Raw genomic sequence first — 20,691 nt, 5'->3', positions numbered from 1 at the left:
GGCCCATATGGAGTAGGAGGGAGGTTGAGGTGGTGGTGGATGTGGCGGTGACATAGGCGTGCGCACAGGGTGTGCTGGGTGTGCCTGGGCACACCCTAATCACCTAGGGCACATAGCATTGCCAGTGAGGAGATGGGAAAGATCTCCCTGGGACCTGCTCTGCTCTATTTCTCCTTGCCTACAGGTACATGGCCCCGATACATTACTCTCCCTGCTGGCAAACACATGCATGTGTATTTCAACTTTGGGGTGCACACCTTAATGCAATAGGCTGCGCACACCTATGGGCGGTGTAGGTGGAAGCGGCGGTGGAGGAGGACCAGGGCCGGATTAACAGCATCATGGGCTTGGTGCTGAGGATTTTGAAGGGCCTTAAGGGCCGTGCCTTGCCATGCACCCAGAGGAGGAAGGGTGCAGCCATGCATGCCTAATTCAACATGGGATGCTGTCTCTGAAGCCCATAAACACATCCATGCATCGCCAACTGTCCCTCCTTGTCCGGCCTTCACGCTGTGTGGGGAGGTTCTGAGGGTGCTGCCTGGGGAAGCGAGCATAGAAGCCAGACTTCTGTGTTTACAAGTGACAGAAGAGCGGTAACAGTGAATATGGCCAACCCGGGGCCTATATAAAAGGTAGGGGCCTGGAGCTGCAGCTCCAATAGCCCCTACATTAATCTGGCCCTGAGGAGGAGGACGAGGTAGCCAACACTGCTTCTTTTCAAAAATTTTAAATGAGGGTACACCCCAAAAGAGTGAGAAAGAGCAAAAATGGAACAATGGGTGGGTAAGGTCGGTATCCATTGCTATTCTGCATAAGGTACGGAAAAGTCCCGTGGGATCCATGCCTGGTTCATTTTAATGAACGTGAGCTTGTCCACATTGTCTCTGGACAGGCGGCTGCGCTTGTCTGTTATAACGCCCCCAGCCGTGCTAAATACCCGTTCAGATAATACACTGGCTGCAGGGCACGCCAGCACCTCCAAGGCGTAAAGGGCAAGCTCAGGCCATGTGCCCAATTTGGAGACCCAGAAGTTGAAGGGGGCAGACCCGTCATTCACTACATGTAGGCGTGTGCACACATACTGCTCCACCATGTTGGTAAAATGCTGCCTCCTGCTAAGACGTTCCATCTGAGCTGCTGGTGCTGCTGTTTGTTGTGGCGTGCTGACAAAGCTTTTCCACATTTCGGCCATGCTAACCCTGCCTTCTGAGGTGCTGGCGGTGCCCTGGTTGCGTTGGCGACCTCCTCCTCCTCCTCCTCTGCCTTGTGCTTCCACTGTGGCCCCGCTGTCAGATGGGAATGCCAGCAGCAACAACTTGGAAAGGTGGATCTCTCTCACACGTACCAACACAGACTATCCCCCAATTTAACTGATCCCCAAAGGTTTTTGATTAAATAGCGGAATAGAAAATATGATCCAAAAAAAGTGTATGTATATCACACGTACACAACCACACTAGGCCCCAATTACTATTGTTTGTACCCCTAAAAGGCTAGATGAGGAGTAGGGGGGGTATGGAACAGGCAGCACCCTCAAACCTTCAGAAGTATGAGATGAACCCCAACAACTTGGAAAGGTGGATCTCTCTCACACGTACCAACACAGACTATCCCCCAATTTAACTGATCCCCAAAGGTTTTTGATTAAATAGCGGAATAGAAAATATGATCCAAAAAAAGTGTATGTATATCACACGTACACAACCACACTAGGCCCCAATTACTATTGTTTGTACCCCTAAAAGGCTAGGAGTAGGGGGAGTATGGAACAGGCAGCACCCTCAAACCTTCAGAAGTATGAGATGAACCCCAACAACTTGGAAAGGTGGATCTCTCTCACACGTACCAACACAGACTATCCCCCAATTTAACTGATCCCCAAAGGTTTTTGATTAAATAGCGGAATAGAAAATATGATCCAAAAAAAGTGTATGTATATCACACGTACACAACCACACTAGGCCCCAATTACTATTGTTTGTACCCCTAAAAGGCTAGATGAGGAGTAGGGGGAGTATGGAACAGGCAGCACCCTCAAATCTTCAGAAGTATGAGATTGTGTTCACTGTACCCCACAAAGATTGAGTTCACTGCACCCCACAATGATTGTGTTCACTGCACCCCACAAAGATTGTGTTCACTGCACCTCACAAAGATTGTGTTCACTGTACCCCCCAAAGATTGTGTTCACTGCACCCCACAAAGATTCTGTTCACTGTACCCCACAAAGATTGTGTTCACTGCACCCTAAAAGGATGTTGTTCACTGCACCCCACAAAGATTGTGTTCACTGCACCCTAAAAGGATGTTGTTCACTGCACCCCAAAAAGATTGTGTTCACTGTACCCCCCCAAAGATTGTGTTCACTGCACCCCACAAAGATTGTGTTCACTGCACCCCAAAAAGATTGTGTTCACTGTACCCCCCAAAGATTGTGTTCACTGCACCCCAAAAAGATTGTGTTCACTGTACCCCCCAAAGATTGTGTTCACTGCACCCCACAAAGATTCTGTTCACTGTACCCCACAAAGATTGTGTTCACTGCACCCCAAAAAGATTGTGTTCACTGTACCCCCCCAAAGATTGTGTTCACTGCACCCCACAAAGATTCTGTTCACTGCACCCCACAAAGGATTTTGTTCACTGCACCCCAAAAAGATTGTGTTCACTGCACCCCAAAAAGGATTTTGATCACTGCACCCCAAAAAGGATGTTCACTGCACCCCAAAAATGATTTTGTTCACTCCACCCCAAAAAGATTGTGTTCACTGCACCCCACAAAGATTGTGTTCACTGCACCCCAAAAAGATTGTGTTCACTGTACCCCCCAAAGATTGTGTTCACTGCACCCCACAAAGATTCTGTTCACTGTACCCCACAAAGATTGTGTTCACTGCACCCCAAAAAAGATTGTGTTCACTGCACCCCAAAAAGGATGTTGTTCACTGCACCCCAAAAAGGATGTTGTTCACTCCACCCCAAAAAGATTGTGTTCACTGCACTCCACAAAGATTGTGTTCACTGCACCCCAAAAATGATTTTGTTCACTGCACCCCAAAAAGGATTTTGTTCACTGCACCCCAAAAAGGATGTTGTTCACTCCACCCCAAAAAGATTGTGTTCACTGCACCCCAAAAAGATTGTGTTCACTGCACCCCACAAAGGATTTTGTTCACTGCACCCCAAAAAGATTGTGTTCACTGCACCCCAAAAAGGATGTTGTTCACTGCACCCCAAAAAGGATTTTGTTCACTGCACCCCAAAAAGATTGTGTTCACTGCACCCCACAAAGGATTTTGTTCACTGCACCCCACAAAGATTGTGTTCACTGCACACCAAAAAGGATTGTGTTCACTGCACCCCAAAAAGATTTTGTTCACTGCACCCCAAAAAGATTGTGTTCACTGCAGCCCAAAAAGATTGTGTTCACTGCAGCCCAAAAAGATTGTGTTCACTGCAGCCCAAAAAGATTGTGTTCACTGCAGCTCACACACAGAAAAATGGATGTGGATCACTGACACCTGCCTATCTCCAATCCCACACCACACAGCAATATCGATTGTAGTTTGTAGAACACAGTTTCCCTAAAATTCAGCAGACTCTGTCCCTAACAGGATTGAGAAGAGATCGTAGATCAGGATTGAGTGCAGATTCACCCCACCCCCCACACAGCAATATCGATTGTAGTTTGTAGAAGACACTGACCCTATAATTCAGCAGACTCTATCCCTAAAATGCCTACAACTCGCCCTGCCTAAACACTCCGACCTGTCCCTCAATTCTATCCGGACACAAATGTTTTTTTCCTGCCTATCTGTCCCTAATCAGCAGCCAGCACATTGATGTGTGCTCTGTCCCTTAGCTAAGCAGCAGAATGACGCTGCTGCGGCGGCTGCCTCGAACTTATAAAGACTTGGTCACATGCTTCAGACGGCCAATCACAGCTACTAAGACATTTGCAGGCATGGCTGGGATGGCTTAAGGCACACCAGTTAAACGATTGTTGATTGGCTGTTGAAAGCCCGCCATGAAAAGAGCGCCAAAGCATGCAAAACCCGGAAATAAAACGACCGAACACGGATTTTTACCCGAACATACAGTAAAGTGTCCGTGTCCGTGTTCGGGTAAAAAAAATCCAATTATTCGGTACGAACACGAATAATACAGTCCGTGTTCGCTCAACACTAATCAGTACTCGTACTCACCGATAAAATAACTGTATTGTTGCAACCCTAGTAACAACCTTTAGCACTGGTTTGTCTTTAGGAAATAAAGGAATTAAATCTTCAACCTACAACCTGTGCAACTTTCCATTATGTGTGATTAAAGAGTCATAATTATAATAAATGCTTTAAAAAAAGTACATAAATGGACCAGAGATGTACTGCGGTGTATAAGCAAAGCAGACAAATGGACCTATTAAGATAAAATACGCCGCATTTTCAAATATTTTCAGTAGGTAATTGTAGCTAAATGGCCACTAAATTCTGCAGATCTGTGAAAGGCTTTGAAATTGTGTAAATTAAAAATAACAGAACATTTCATATTCCTTTAAGCAGATCTGCACCATGGTTATTTATAATGGCCTTGAGTCAATTTCCTAAGCTATGGTTTGTTTAAAGTAACCCTGTTAGCAGAATTAAATGAGCAAAATGAGTCTCTGTAAAAGGAGATATTAAACGCTTTTCCTACTGACCACACCAACAAAGGCTGCTTGATTTTCCACTGAAGATTGTGGAAAGATGGAAACTTCTGGGAGAACAGGTTTACTATGTCCCCTGCTGCACTAGATGATTCTTCTCCACAACCTCCAAGTTACTGCAGGCACAGTAGTGACTTGGAGGTTGGTAGGATAAACCACTGAGGGCAGCAGAGGACTCAAGATATTAAAACTTCTGGGAGTGTCACGCTCTCCACAGTCTTCTGAGGAGGAATTATAATCAACAGGCCAGCATTTAGTGGTGCTGGCAGTGGGAAAGGTATTTGCTATCTTCTTCAGGGACTTTTAGGCCAATCCGTCGATTAGGCTGCTTTAAGGATTTATGTTTGTGCATCCACTATCAGTCTGAAACACTCTTTAAAAATACATTGCTGGAGAAATTTGTTTTTCCTTGAATGTGGCTCACTAATATAAAAGAATGCCTCCAAAACCTGGTTAAGGGGCCATATAAGGATGGTTTTACCTTAGATGACTTCATACTATAGGAATGTCATTTTCAAACTGACCTAGGAATGTGTGCTATCTTCCTGAAAAGGTAATACAACTTTTTTCCAAGAGTTACAATTGGTCAAATGCTACCAAACAGTATTGTATATACAACAGCCACAACTGGAATAAATGAGTCCATACCAGGGCAAGCACGCATCTGGTTTGATCATCGTGCCAAGCCACAAGATGGGGGACTTCTTAGGGAAAGGCATCTATAGCTAAGTATTCTTGTTACATTTTCCATGATTGTTACATTTGCTACCTTTATCTGTTATTATGTAATTAAATTTTATATACAGTTTGATTTTACCTAAAAGTGTTTGTGATCTCTCATTGCACATTTCGAAAAACCCCGAAAACCTAAACTATCATGGAACCGTGATAAAACATACAATATACAGTATATACATTTGCTTTCTAAGGCACATCCCAACTTTTTTCTTGTTTATCTATTTTTGCAAGCATAATGTTAAAACAGGTCTTAACCAAATTACTTAAAGAGGAACTTTACTCTCCATCCCTCTGATTTTTATTTTTTTTTACCTTACCTACTTGGTGGTGAGTTCTGTTAACTTTTGATACTCACTCACCCAGCACTGTCCAGCTGAGAGCTTCTTCTCTTCTGGCAGCGCTTGATCCCGCACCACCATGTTTCTCTGTGACATCATGGATGCCGAAGACATGCTGAGACTCGGTATTAAGAGGCTGAAAGTCATAGTCTGTCCATACTGTATCTACATACAGCCTGTTTATGGGCATCAACAACAAGGATCTAATCAGACTGCACAGGCAGGGTGTCAGTCAGGTACTTTTTATGCAATGCATTACTGTTGACAGTATAATGTGGGGGTGGCTGTGTGCCCTGGCAGCCTTGACTCCCTGGGACATCAGCTATGTTAGCTCTACAAAAATCTGGCTCTGCATGTACTATTTCATAAATAAGACCAACTCCTGAACTTCTTTCCCCAAAAAGCCTGCTATGACCAATCACAACAGGTTTCCTGTGACTTGAATCTGTCATTTGAAGGAATGTCCAGATTTAAAGGCAGAACTGTTTGGCTGGGCCTGGTATGTTAGGATTGCTAGGGGGTCTGCCATGGAATCTATATGCAGAAGAGCTGTCCACCCCTAGAATAACAGCAGTCAGTTTGCTAAATTCTAATAAGGATCACTTTTTAATACTGTTTATGGTTGCAAAGTTGTATCTAATACAAGTGACGGGAAGTTGCATGTGGCTGCATGTTACTGCAAGAAAACATGATGTGATCATATGACGTCATTCCTCATGCAGGGGTTAAGCACTGTTATGATAGCTTTGGGGTAGCTGAAAAAGCAATCAGGTCTTGAAAAGAGAGGATAAACATTTAACTTTAAAGCAGAATTAAAGACAAAACTTTTTTCCATTTTAGATTTTTTTTTGCCATCTATGCCCCATTGGGGTGATTTTTCTCACTTCCTGCCCGATAGTCAAAACAGGATGTGAGAGGAAATCCTCCCAAAATTAGGGAGTCACTAGCTCTCACCAGGGTCACTAGAACTGGTGTCCACATTGGAAGATTTTCCATCACGTTCTGTTGACAAGCCAAAATATGGCATTTTCTTTCACTTTCGGTGACAATGGTGAACAGGACAAATAGAGATGGTGAATCTCCCTAATGGGCACAGAGAGCAAAACCTTTCAGATATTATAAACCCTCTGCAGTCTATCCAGAACTGAAAAAAATAAGTTTTGCCTTTAGGTAAACTATATGAAAGAAAGATACATTTACTATGTAACATGTTCTTTAAAAGATCACTTTAGACATAACGACTGTTCTGCTGTCATTGTACAACTGGCTTTAACATAAGTCACTGCTGGAAGTTTTACCCTCAGTAGAGTTTTAATGAGTAGGGTTGTCTGGATAGTTGGTCCGGGGCTCCAGAAGCACAGGTCATAAAGGCCTCCCTTCTACAAAACAAAACCTTTGACTAGTCCTCAAGAGGAACACAGTGCTGGTTCCCCTAACAAGTATTTGTCCACAGAGCATATGTCTCATCAGACAGGTATCTTGTCTTCATCATTCTCCAGCAGACCTTTGGTGACCCCTTTACTGAGGAAACAGCTTCTGCTCTCTCCTTTCGATTGCATTCATTGTAGGTAAAGAGATAAAACAGATGCATGTTTACGGAGCTATTGCTATTGTTAGTTGATAATAGTGAGCATATTTACCTTAAAATAACAATAAAAAAACACTAAATGACTAATTCTAACAGATTTAATACATTTGCTATTTTTAGCTGCAGTTTGATATTTTGGGAAAAGTGGAATTCTGTAATGATTTATAATTGCTAAAAGAGTCATTACTAAATTCAGAAACATTCCAAATAAGAACTGGCATAAAGCAAAGTGGAAGCTAAGCAGATGCCAAAAAGTGCTTCATGAAACTGGGAAATTCAGACTAGTCTCAGTATATGATGAGCAGTTTACCATCAGTGAAAACCACATATCAAATCACCAGCACATCCAGGGATATAAACAGCTGAAGTTATAGGCAAATTATTAATATTAACATTACAGGTATTTATATGGGAGAGACAATTTGTGCAGCACACCAAAACACAGAATTTGAAATCCCATTCTGAATTCTGACAAACCGAACTTCTATAATATGTGAATTCCCACACATACAGTGCTTTTCAAATAGTCAACACATTCTTCTCTATTTGCCTTTACTCTTTAATTAAAATTAAAATTTGTTATGCAGAGAAAGCAAAGAGTTAACTGCTACTTTAAAAACCTTGTCTTTGTATCCACCACCTCCCCCACACTCAGCCAAATTTACGGAGCCAGTTTAAAGAAATTATAAAGTCTCAAAGTATTCACCTCAATGCATTCTATGCATTGAGGTGAAAAACCTTCTTTCCTGCAATGCCCCCCCAGACCCCCCCCCCTTTTTCTTACCTGAGAGCCCAATTGTTCCAGCACCATGCACGAGCCCAGTGGCTCCAGTCGCTGGCTCTCATCTCAATGAAAAGATTGATAGCAACAGGATCCATTGGCTTCCGCTGCTGTCAATTAAATCCAGACATGGGAGCCTGAGGCGGGGTCGAGTTCCACTCTCTGTGTCACTGGACGCAGCAGCAGGACTAAGGAGCGTGCCCGTACGGGTGCCCCCATAAAAATTTGCTTTCCGTGGGGGCACCCGATGAAGAGGAGGAGCCAGGAGCTCCACCAGAGCACCCCAGAAGAGAAGGATCTGCGCTCATCTGTGCAAAACCCATGCATAGAGCAGGTAAGCATAACATGTTTGTTATTTTTATTTTAAAAAATCTGAATCTTTACAACCCCTTTAAACTCTGTGGAGGTCCCTAGGCATTTGAAACTATAGGGGCCCCCCTCACAGGTTTCTGAAGGTCTCTGGTGCGCACACTCTAGTGGGGTAACATTGAACTAAGTAGTGTGCACATCAGCCGCTAGATGGAGATGAGCATCACTACTGTACATTACACATACGTATGTTGCACCAACATTTTGGGAGCACTTCTGGTTGAGGCTATCTTGTGAAATAACAGATAAACCTAACTTTGAGAAACATGTCTTCATGGTAATGGGGCCGTTTGTTTCTACACTGAAGGAGCTGTCCATCTGAGTCTGTTCCTTGTTCCTTGAGTGCGGCTGATTGACGTCATCGCCTGCGCATGTAGTTGTAGACCGCACCGTTCCATCTCCATGGATACACGGAATATCCACCGCTTGCAACATCATCCCAGCTGAGGCGCGGGTGTCTGCTCTACACAGGGTTCAGCTTAGCTGAAACACAAGATCTCTATCTTCCTCTGTGACAGAACAGAAATCTGCCTTGTTTACAATCGCGGGTCCTGGCGGCCATTGCGGCTGCCGTACCCACTGATTGGCTCCTGCTGTGCCCAATCACAGCAGCAGTGGCACTCCAGTGGCCCGTGCGCGCCCCCAACGTCTCCTGCACAAAAGCATGTAAATGTACGTGATTTTGCGCAGCCGGGCCACCCTGATGCAGTAAATATGTGGCAGGCGGTCCGGAAGTGGTTAATTAATCTTTTTACAAAACTTGAAGAATTCCATAAAATAATATAGTAAATATATGACGTTTGAGATGGTGTGATCAATGGATGCTAATGTACCAGATATTTTTTTGTTAATAGCACACAAATGTGGTTAAATTCAGCTAGTTCTTGTTATTTCGATTTTTAGGAAGCATTAGTCAGACTGTATTTTTGCTCTAGGACACATTCTTTTGTAATCATGGCTTAATAACACTCAATGAATAGTGCTTAATTCTAAGGTCACTCTCTAAAGCTCAGCATCAAACAAGGTCAGCCGGCTAAATTCTGTCTAGTTAGTAGGGCAAACCATTTGTATCAGACAGAAGAGGACATGCCTTTTAAAACTGGAAACTGATGGCAGTAAGCTCGTTTCAGAGAGGATGAATTGGAAAGGCTCATTTTGGTCTTATAGAACCCTGAGATGATAGTTTAGAGATATAATGCTTGATTTACTAAAGGCAAAAAATGAATGTGACGTTTCACTTTGCAAAAGAATACCCAAGCATGCGCAAGCAAAATAAAAATAAAAAATGATTTTTTGCTTGCACATAATTGGATGATGGAAGTCAGAAGAGCTTCAACTCATTCACTAAGCCCTGGAGCTAACTCCTCTGAAAATTGCAACTACCCTTGCAAAGCAAACTGCCTATTGGCATTTAGGTAATTACCCCATAGCATAAGCTATACTGCATTACCATGTATTAAAACACATCCAAGCTGGGTCACTAAAACTGGAAAAAAAAATGAACATCAAAGTAAAATTGTTGCTCATAGTAACCAATCATTATCCATTTATTGTTTCCATAAAATGAAAGATGAAATCTAAATGGTGGCTACTGGCAAAACCCCACTTTTATGCTCATATTCTTTTCTCCAGATTTGTGGAATCTACCCTTTTGGGTCTTATTTATCATTCTACGAAATTGTCATCAGTCCTCAATCCAGAGGCGCAACTAGAACCTTCAGGGCCCCGTTGCAAGGAACCATGAAGGCCTCCCCGGACTCCTGGTCGGGGCCCTTCCCTTCAAACCTGGGGCTCTTCCTACTGATCCTGGGGCCCTTTACATTTTTTGTGGGGCCCTTTATTACGGTCCCACAGCAGGACCCTTTCACAAGTTCTGCAGTGGGTCCCCTTCCTGCCATCTTGGGGCCTCCCAACGGTGGTGGAATTCCAAGGCACGGTCGCAAGTGTGACCTTTGCGATCCTGGAAGTGCGATCCTGGAAGTTCACCCACTGATGTCAGTAGTTTTTATTTTTTGGTATTTTAATTGTATTATTTTTTTATCATTTTATTTTATTTTTTTCCAATGTCACTGACTATGACTCTGTCCATTCAGAAAAGGAAGGAGCTGGTAAATTATATATTTACCGACCCCTTCCTGGTTCTCTATTGTGACACATCCCCTGCAGCAGCTGGCAGGAGCAGCACAGTGGGGGGGGGGAGGGGCATCACAGTAGGGGGGGGGGGACCAGGGGAGCACACAGGGGTCCAGAGACAGCAGAACACAAGTGAACTGGATAGGAGGACACAGGGGGAAAAAGGAGGACAGTGATTTCTCTACATGCTGCCCCCGCTGCCCCTCCTATCCAGGTGTACAGGGGAGCCGCACAGGCCTCCTGGAGCATGGGGCCCGGTTGCAATTGCAACCCCTGTTACCCCCGTAGTTACGCCCCTGCCTCAATCAGTATCAATCCTACAGTGAAAGTTGAAATCTGATAGGTGGTCTTGAAAAAATAACTTCAGCTTGTTGTAATTCCTAATTGAATAACATTTACTTTACTTTAACACTGCAGTTTAGGGTGCGGGATAGTGTGTGTGACAGGAGTCACTTTGGGCATGGGGGTTGTGGACCCCAAATTCCTTTAAAGAGGTTGGGAGGCACTATGTCCAGCCTTGTGTGGCTTTCTTATGTTTAAGTCACCCTGCATCTGTTATGGATGCAGGGTGACCAGGAGGGTGGTGAACACTGACACTATGGTTTGGACTACTACAAATGGGACAGTCATATTCAAGAATAATGTCTCCCTTGTAATATGAAGATTTTTGTTCCCATTTGCCATGAGCTCTCTGAACAGGAAGTCAACTCCTAATATGGTCATTACAGGAAGTTCTGAGGAGACGGGCTGTCTAAGGTGGCTCCCCATTCACCTTTTGTCAGGTGTGCTAATGACCTCACCTGTTGTCTGCTAAGGGAGGTATTGACACTCAGAGTAATGTGTATTGAGGGCTCGTTAGGGAACCATTGTTCTGTGTCTGACTATAGTTTAAATTGATTGCCCCCTGGGGCTTCTGTCTCCTTGCATTGGTCAAAGCTATCTGACCAATCCCTGTTGACTCATTTTCAAGTCCTCATTTGCATAGCAGCCCTCCTGGTCAAGCTATCTGACCAATCACTACTGACTCATTTTCGAGCCCTCATTTGCATGTCTGGAGGACCTTATGGGGGACTGCAGGTACTGTGAAATTGACCAATGGGAAAGCGGTTGTTGGGGGAAGGATGTTCCAAATTCTGTATAAAAGTGTGCTGTGTTCTTCCAATAAATGTTGTTGTTGTTCCTGTTTTAACCTCAACTCTGAGCTTTGTCTCGTTATTGGGGGGATTCACTGTATGCTGTTGGAGACTGATTGCTAGGAGTGTAAGCTGATGTATGCTTTTCCTGTTCGTCTGCTAGCAGCTATTCGTGAGGTTCCAGGTTGGAGTGCTATTTTGTAGCCAGTTCGGGAGTTTGGTGTTCTGCAGTAGCTGTGCCTGTCTCTCAGAAAGGGGCATATCGCCTAAACGGATTTTAACCCCTTGTCTGCTGAAACGGTCCGTAACAATTGGTGGCAAGCAGCGGGATCGTTCCTACAGCCAGAAGGACAGCTACAGGAGACACCATTGCTCTGGATTTTACAATTGAGGGCAACACATGTCCAAGTACAGCGACCCTGACAGCACCAGCATGGAACCAGCAGTGGAGTACAGATATTCTCTGAAAGAATATGACTGTATGGTGTGGTTACAGATGAGCTTCTTCGGACCCAATCCACTGGAGAGATCCAAGCGGTTCGCGAAGAACTTAGTGTTTGGGACTCTGCTAGACAGGGCAGAGAGAGAGGGCCAGCTGGCACGTTGGGAGGAACTCCAGCGGCAGGTACAGTTAAGGGAAGAGGAGAACCCAGTCTCCATTCCCCAGCGGCAGCCTGATTTATTGGGAATTGGGAGCCCAGTCTCCATTCTCGAGAGGCAGGCTGAGTTACAGGGGGCAGAGGTAGTTGTTCCTGCCCCCCAGCAGCAAAGTGATATGCCAGGAAGGCAGTGTGAAGTACAGGGAGAGGAGAGCAGCGTCCTCCCTCCCCAGCAGCTGGCTGAGTTACAGGGGGTAGAGGTAGTTGTGCCTGCCCCCCAGCAGCAGAGTGATATGCCAGGAAGGCAGTGGGAAGTCCAGGGAGAGGAGAGCAGTGTCCTCCCTCCCCAGCGGCAGTGTGATGTGCCGGGAATTGGGAGCCCAGTCTCCATTCCCCAGCGGCAGAGTATCCAGCAGGGAATAGAGAGCCCAGTCTCCTTTCCCCAGCAGCAGAACTCTGTATTGGGAGGAGAGACAGTCGGTCTCCCTCCGCAAAGACTGGAAGTATGTATGGGAGAGGAGATTGTTACCACCTCTCCCCAGCAGTGGATCATTAATGGGCAGAGTGTTCTATCGGGAGAGGAGCTTGTTACCCCCTCTCCCCAGCGACAGCTTAATGTACCAGGGGGAGACAGTAAGCCCCCCAACAGTGCAGGTGGGACCGTGGTCTCTGCACTCACAGCACAGGGGGTAGGGACAGTCGGTCCTGACCCCCAGCAACAGGGCTGTTTAGCCAAAGGGAAGACAGTCGGTCTTCCCCCACAGCAGCATGGTGGTGTATCTAAAGGGGAGACAGGCGGTCTCCCCCTCCAACAACCCGTCTCCAACCAGGCTACTTCTGTGGTAGCGCTGGCACCAGGGCAGAGTACCGCTGGTCTCTGCCCACTCAGCAACCCACCAAGGCAGTCTACCAGCCCCCCATACAGCCAAGGTGAGGCACCTGGACATGGACAAATTTCTCTTCTACCCAGGTGTAGTAACCAGTTATTTTGGGTAGGCTGTACTGCTGTTTCTGTTTTGTGGGTGGGCTGCTGGACTAACAAGGGCACTGACCGGCAGAAGGTCAGATACCCTGTTAGTCTGTTTGGAAAAGGGGAGAAATGTGACAGGAGTCACTTTGGGCATGGGGGTTGTGGACCCCAAATTCCTTTAAAGAGGTTGGGAGGCACTATATCCAGCCTTGTGTGGCTTTCTTATGTTTAAGTCACCCTGCATCTGTTATGGATGCAGGGTGACCAGGAGGGTGGTGAACACTGACACTATGGTTTGGACTACTACAAATGGGACAGTCATATTCAAGAATAATGTCTCCCTTGTAATATGAAGATTTTTGTTCCCATTTGCCATGAGCTCTCTGAACAGGAAGTCAACTCCTAATATGGTCATTACAGGAAGTTCTGAGGAGACGGGCTGTCTAAGGTGGCTCCCCATTCACCTTTTGTCAGGTGTGCTAATGACCTCACCTGTTGTCTGCTAAGGGAGGTATTGACACTCAGAGTAATGTGTATTGAGGGCTCGTTAGGGAACCATTGTTCTGTGTCTGACTATAGTTTACATTGCTTGCCCCCTGGGGCTTCTGTCTCCTTGCATTGGTCAAAGCTATCTGACCAATCCCTGTTGACTCATTTTCAAGTCCTCATTTGCATAGCAGCCCTCCTGGTCAAGCTATCTGACCAATCACTACTGACTCATTTTCGAGCCCTCATTTGCATGTCTGGAGAGGACCTTATGGGGGACTGCAGGTACTGTGAAATTGACCAATGGGAAAGCGGTTGTTGGAGGAAGGATGTTCCAAATTCTGTATAAAAGTGTGCTGTGTTCTTCCAATAAATGTTGTTGTTGTTCCTGTTTTAACCTCAACTCGGAGCTTTGTCTCATTATTGGGGGGATTCACTGACTGTATGCTGTTGGAGACCGATTGCTAGGAGTGTAAGCTGATGTATGCTTTTCTTGTTCGTCTGCTAGCAGCTATTCGTGAGGTTCCAGGTTGGAGTGCTATTTTGTAGCCAGTTCGGGAGTTTGGTGTTCTGCAGTAGCTGTGCCTGTCTCTCAGAAAGGGGCATATCGCCTAAACAGATTTTAACCCCTTGTCTGCTGAAATGGTCCATTACAGTGTGTTCAGGCCTTTAAAGGCAAAATACCATATAGAGCTAACAATAAGACAAAATATGTGCTTCTGTACACCCCATATAAAACTTTAATCAAACCAGGGAGTAAAAAAAAAACAAATTCATGTCATACACAAGTGCCTAAATAAATGCCTATTCCTCTTGCCACCGAAAACTTCCTTTTATTCTCTCAAACTCCAATGGAAATAAAGGAAAGAATATGAGGTCCACAGACTATCCTCAAGTTACAGTATGAGTTAAACAGCAACTGCACTCTGGAAGCTGTGACGCTCACCCCCCCCCCTTTCCGAACCTGCTGGGCTGCATGCTCGGATAAGGGTCCGGTATGGATTTTGGAGGGGAACCCCACACCGTTTCCTTTTTAAATATTGGCGTGGGGTTCCCCTTCAAGATCCATACCAGACTCAAATGGACTAGGAGGGGGGGACTCCATGCCTTTTTTGTTTATCAACATTTTTTTTTTCATTCAGGGTTCCCGCTGACAGCTAATGACTCATCGGTTGTTAAGGGTGAGGCAGCCGGCTTCTAGGCCTGTTCCTTAACAACCAACTACAATTTTCATTGTACTAATGCGCTGCAATGGTATTTCAGTGTAGTTGTGGCACGATACCATAGCCTCGAATGGGAGGAGTTGAAAGGCTTCAAACGCTTCTTGACTCGACATATGGCTTCAATTTTGAAGCAAAGCAATGATAACGCTTCCTATATATATAAGTTGAACAGCACTATGTGCTGTGCGTTGCTTCATTTGCATAGGCATTTGAGGGGTGTTTTTAATGCCCCTCAAACGCCTGATTTTAATGCCGGTGTGAACTTAGCCTAATAGCTCTTTTACAGTATGTAAAGTCTGTGACTTTTATGGGTCATAATTGTCAGATAATTATACAACTGATCTTACATGATAGATGCAGTTATGTAAAAAGTAAACACATTACATAGCTTTATGAAACACAATTTACATTTCAGAACACTAAATGCATTTTTATATGATAGCTTTATGAAACCTTGACAAGAAACGTCAAAGGTGTAAGCACCCCTCTAAGCAAACATATTACTCATCCTTCTGGATGAAACATTGATTTAAATCCATACGAAAACAGCATTTGGTGAGATGAAACCCAAAATCAATTTGCTCTTTCCAGTTAAGAAAAAAAATCAATTCCCTCACTTGAAACTGCACAGAGAAAGACCTTCCCTGATAACATGCGGTCTCCTACACTGCAATTCAACCCTAAGCGCATTCATGAGGAAACCTACCATTCCATGTTTGTTTTCTAAATAACTAGCTGGCACGACAGATATAAGGAAGATTTTAAAACGCTCAAATCTGACGCCTGTGTGTTTAAAAGGTGTTGTATTACAGAGAAACCATTGCTCGGCCTAAGTAAAAGGAGTGTATAGTGTGCTCAATGTCTTTTCTTTTTAAGATAAGCTGTATCATAGATCACTTTGCAAATAGACATTTGTTTCCATTTCTACATACCCATGGTAACTGTGAGTGAGTACCTAAGAGATTGGCGTTTGTGGTCCATATATCCGAGGTCTTTACTAATGGGCACGTATAGGAAAAGCCATATACAGTCTGTGATTGATGCTCATTACCCCTGTAGGGGTTCTTCTCTCTGGTGAGTGTGGATCTGGGAGAGAGGCGGAGCACGAGTGTACCCACAGTCACGGTTTATCATTGAAGATTGGAAAATCACTGGCACTTCGTCATTTCGTTTTTTTTATTTTTCTATTTCTTCTTCTAATGGATTTTTATTTGAGTTATGGACTTATTTATTGATTGAAATATTTTTTTTTTACACATTTTTCATGTGGAATAATTTTAGTCACTTTTTATTGACACATTTTGTTGGGTTTATATATGTACTCTTTGCACATAAGCACTTTATTTATTTGTGCTGTAATTGTTCACAGTTTTTTTTTACATTATTGATACTTGTCAGATCTCCTGCACTTTCAGGCGAGGTTTATTAGGAGTCTGCATTTTCACATATTTTCACCTACTGTTTTGACATACTTTAGTTTGTCCCCCAAGCAGCGCCACCTATTCCTCCCTTTATACTTTTTGCTTGCATACCCCTTTGGGGGTGATATGAGAGGTAGGCTTCAGCCTGCTACTTATATCCTAGCGCGGAAAAACATATTTTTTCACTTTGCAAAGAAGGTTGCATTGCAAGGGAATTTTTTTTTTTATATTTAAAACACTTATTTCTGTAAACAATAGGAGATTATATATTGTATGTATATAAGTGTGAAGACAGCCAAGTTTGTTGATTACATATGCAATCTCTGCTTCCTAAATTGCAGTGCTGCAAAGTGGTTGTGCATCCTGCTCCTTTTTTATAATCGATCAACATACATATTTGCCAACACACCATGGATCTTCAAATAATATCCAAAGGTTTTATTCAAAGCGATCACATCACAGCGGAAGAGTTGCACCTTTGGACGTTACTTGAAAACCCATGGTGTGCTGGTAAATGTACATTGATTTGTGAAGTTTCTAGTATCCAGCTGGCTGTTACTGCAGCACCTGCTTCCTTTAACCTACTCCGGGAACCCATGCTATAGGTATATTGATAGTCGTTTTCATAATGAAATGAATGTTGGTTTGATTTACTGAAGGCAAATTCACTTTGCAAAGGAAGTTGCACACTTCAAGGGATTTTCCCCCCAGAGTTTAGTGAATGAGGGGAAATTTCACTTTTCAGAGAAATAAAAATAAAGTGTTTTACCTTGCAAATAATTGGAGGATGAAAGTCATCAGAGTTGCACCTAAATTTTAAATTATATTTTACACAATAACTAAAACATGGAAAAGCAAACTTGTAAAAATGTGGAAGTCTTGAGAAAGTCATCATGATTGTTCTACACATGATTGCCCTTGAATCAAATTTGTAAAATTAAAGGAGAAGTACAGCCAAAGCTCATTTGGCTTTACTTCTCCTGTGGATCACAGGAGTGTAGTTCGTTCTGCACTCATGTGACCCGTTTTCAGCAGACAGCAGGCTAAAGCCCACTGTCGGCTGATGTCACAGAGCCAGTCCAGGCTTGGGAAAGATCGCGACCATATGGTTGGGATCCGACCACATGACTGGACCAGCACCCAGCTCAGCCTCTCAGCGGGCCTCTAAGAGTTATAGCCAGCCGCTCTTGACCCCTCCACATCCCCATCCCAGTGAGATGGGGGGGGGGGGGCACAGAGAAGAGTGACAATCACCCGCAATATGCTCAGGGAGCTCTGATAACCAAGTGATCAGCGGTGTTTGATCGCTCGGTTCTCAGCCTTGGAGCCAGCAGGGGACAGATGCAGCATCGGACCAATGCTGCATCCAGCTAGGTAAGTATGATTCTGCAATAAAAAAAAAAAAAAAAGGTGGAAGTCAGGAGAAAGTCATGATTGTTCTTCACATGATTGCCCTTGAATCAAATTTGTAAAATTAAAGAAGAAGTAAACAACAGGCTAAAACCCATTGTCGGCTGATGTCACAGAACCAGTCCAGGCTCGGGAAAGATCGTGACCATATAGTTGGGATCCACCCACATGCCTTAACCAGCACCTGGCTCAGCCTCTCAGCGACCCACTAAGAGTCTGAGCTGGCTGCTCCCATCCCCTCCACATCCTAGTGCGGGGGGGGGAGGGGGGCAGAGCAGAGAGCCAGTGAGTGACAGTCACCCGCAATGTGCTCAGGGAACTCTGAGAACCAATTGATCAGCGGTGTTTGATCGCTTGGTTCTCAGCCTTAGAGCCAGCAAGGGACAGATGCAGCATCGGAGCAATGCTGCATCCACCTAGGTAAGTATGATTCTGCAATTAAAAAAATGTGGAAGTCATGAGAAAGTCATGAATGTTCTTCACGTGATTGCTCTTGAATCAAATTTGTAAAATAATGGAGAATTACGGCCAAAGCTCATTTGGTTGTATTTCTCCTGTGGATCACAGGAGTGTAGTTCGTTCTACACTCCTGTGACCCGTTTTCGGCAGACAGCAGGCTAAAGCCCACTGTCGGCTGATGTCACAGAGCCAGTCCAGGCTCGGGAAAGATCGTGACCATATGGTTGGGATCCGCTCACATGCCTTAACCAGCACCTGGCTCAGCCTCTCAGCGACCTACTAAGAGTCTAAGCCGGCTGCTCCCATCCCCTCCACATCCCAGTGCAGGGGGGGGAGGGGGAGCAGAGCAGAGAGCCAGTGAGTGACAGTCACCCGCAATGTGCTCAGGGAGCTCTGAGAACCAAGTGATCAGCTGTGTTTGATCGCTCAGTTCTCAGCCTTAAAGCCAGCAGGGGACAGATGCTGCATCGGACCAATGCTGCATCCACCTAGGTAAGTATGATTCTGCAATAAAAAATATTTCCATACTCTTTAAACATACAGTGGAAAATAGTAATGCTACTTACTGTGTTAAAGTTTGGGAAAAGACCAACGTTAGGACTGTTATCCATTGGAAATGATATGAATGGTTTGATATCCAGGGATGGCTGCATCATGAGGCTCGGGGTCCGTACTAACGCAGGGAGGGTGGTGGTATGACATGTACTTCCTGCAAAATACAAAATGAGCAATCATATATTCCATCTCACATGTACAATTTAAAAGGTACAGCTGAGAACTTACGTACAGTAGACTTTGTATATTTTGACAGATAAATCCATTTGCACAGTACATATCTTATCTATGCATCTCTGCCTCACACCTTAGAGGAGAGCCACAAGTCCTTAATGAGGTGACAAACATGAGCCTTACTACACTTGGTAATATATACAATGCTGATAATACTGCTAATAATGCAGATGAGAAAATGGAAAAGCAGGCCATACATGGATCGAAGTTTGGCTGGTTCAGCAGGGACTGGACGAATTTTGATCCATGTATGGGCACCCTGGACAAGCTAATCTATAGATTGACTTGTGTAAAATCAGCCTGTCTGAGTTTTCCCAAAACATTAGTGGTGCTGGCTATAGCCGGAAACACTAATCATGTTCTGCCGGCAGGGAAGGATCCCTGCCAGGAGAATACAATGGCACTGTGGTGTGGATTTGATGGGGGAATCGAGCAAATTACATAATCTATGGCTTACCTAAGGGCAGGTAAAGCTTCTGCAAGTTTTGTCTACTATAAAAGTTTTATTGTATTTTATGACTCCCAACTATATCTATTGCAATTTCTAAACTACAGTAAAGTGCCTTGAAAAAGTATTCATACCCCTCAAATTTTCCACATTTGGCCATGATACAACCAAAAACGTAAATTATTTTTTCTTGGGGGATTTTATGTAATGGACCAACACAAAGTGGCACATAATTGTGAAGTGGAAGGAAAATGATAAATGGTTTTCAACATTTTTTACAAATAAATATCTGAAAAGTGTGAAGTGCATTTGTATTCAGCCCCATTTACTCTGATACCCCTAACTAAAATCTAGTCCACCTGTGTGTAATTTAATCTCAGTATAAATACAGCTGTTCTGTGAAGCCCTCAGAGGTTTGTTAGAGAACCTTAGTGAACAAACAGCATCATGAAAGCCAAGGAACCCACCAGACAGGTCAGCTACAAAGTTGTGGAGAAGTTTAATCTCCTTAGCGGTATTCCCGAGTGTGGCTCGGGGTGAAATCTTAGTGCCATTAGCGGTAACCCCGAGCCACACTTGGGGAACCGCCAGGGAGCATTGCTGGATCCTGGTAGAGGTTACTTACCTTGTCCCCGGGATCCCACGATGTGTCCTTGCAGCATACGGCGGCCGGATCTTCCGCCCAATGCTCTGAGCCCCGACTTCCGTCTCCTGCGATGTGACGCTCGCAGGGGGGTGGAACCGGTGGCAAATTCAAATAGTAAACCACACAAACATACTGATATATTGTAATCCTATTGGATTACATTACAAATTAAAATAAATTGACATTAGTTTGCCACCCAGTGCCATTTCCTGCAGTTTTACTGTACTTTTTATACACATGTATACACACACACATACTGTACATATCTATATATATATATATATACACATACACACACACACACACACACACACACACACACACACACACACACACACATATATATATATATATATATATATATATATATATACACTTTAACTTATTTATAGTTATTTATTATATTTTAAAATTTAGGATTTTGTGTTTCAAACTTTATCATATCCGAGATGTTATAA

At 44.1% G+C, this 20,691-nt stretch overlaps 1 protein-coding gene across 4 annotated transcripts in view; it reads right to left on the bottom strand.

Moving 5' to 3' along the window:
- Positions 1 to 20,691, bottom strand: part of ZNF385B (zinc finger protein 385B) — a gene marked incomplete at its 5' end in the record, with an annotated part of 556,508 nt that overhangs the window by 185,240 nt on the left and 350,577 nt on the right. For all 4 annotated transcript variants that reach the window (XM_082261100.1, XM_082261101.1, XM_082261103.1 and 1 more), the window contains one exon: positions 18,917 to 19,059. In XM_082261100.1, coding sequence (XP_082117226.1) covers positions 18,917 to 19,059 — 143 coding nt within the window. The remainder of the gene's footprint in view (positions 1 to 18,916; positions 19,060 to 20,691) is intronic.

Source organism: Pelophylax lessonae (genome assembly GCF_965119305.1).
Source record: "Pelophylax lessonae genome assembly, chromosome: 6".
Lineage (NCBI taxonomy): Eukaryota > Metazoa > Chordata > Amphibia > Anura > Ranidae > Pelophylax > Pelophylax lessonae.
The sequence above is the reverse complement of the archived record's forward strand: the minus strand, read 5'-3'. Positions and strand labels throughout refer to the sequence as shown.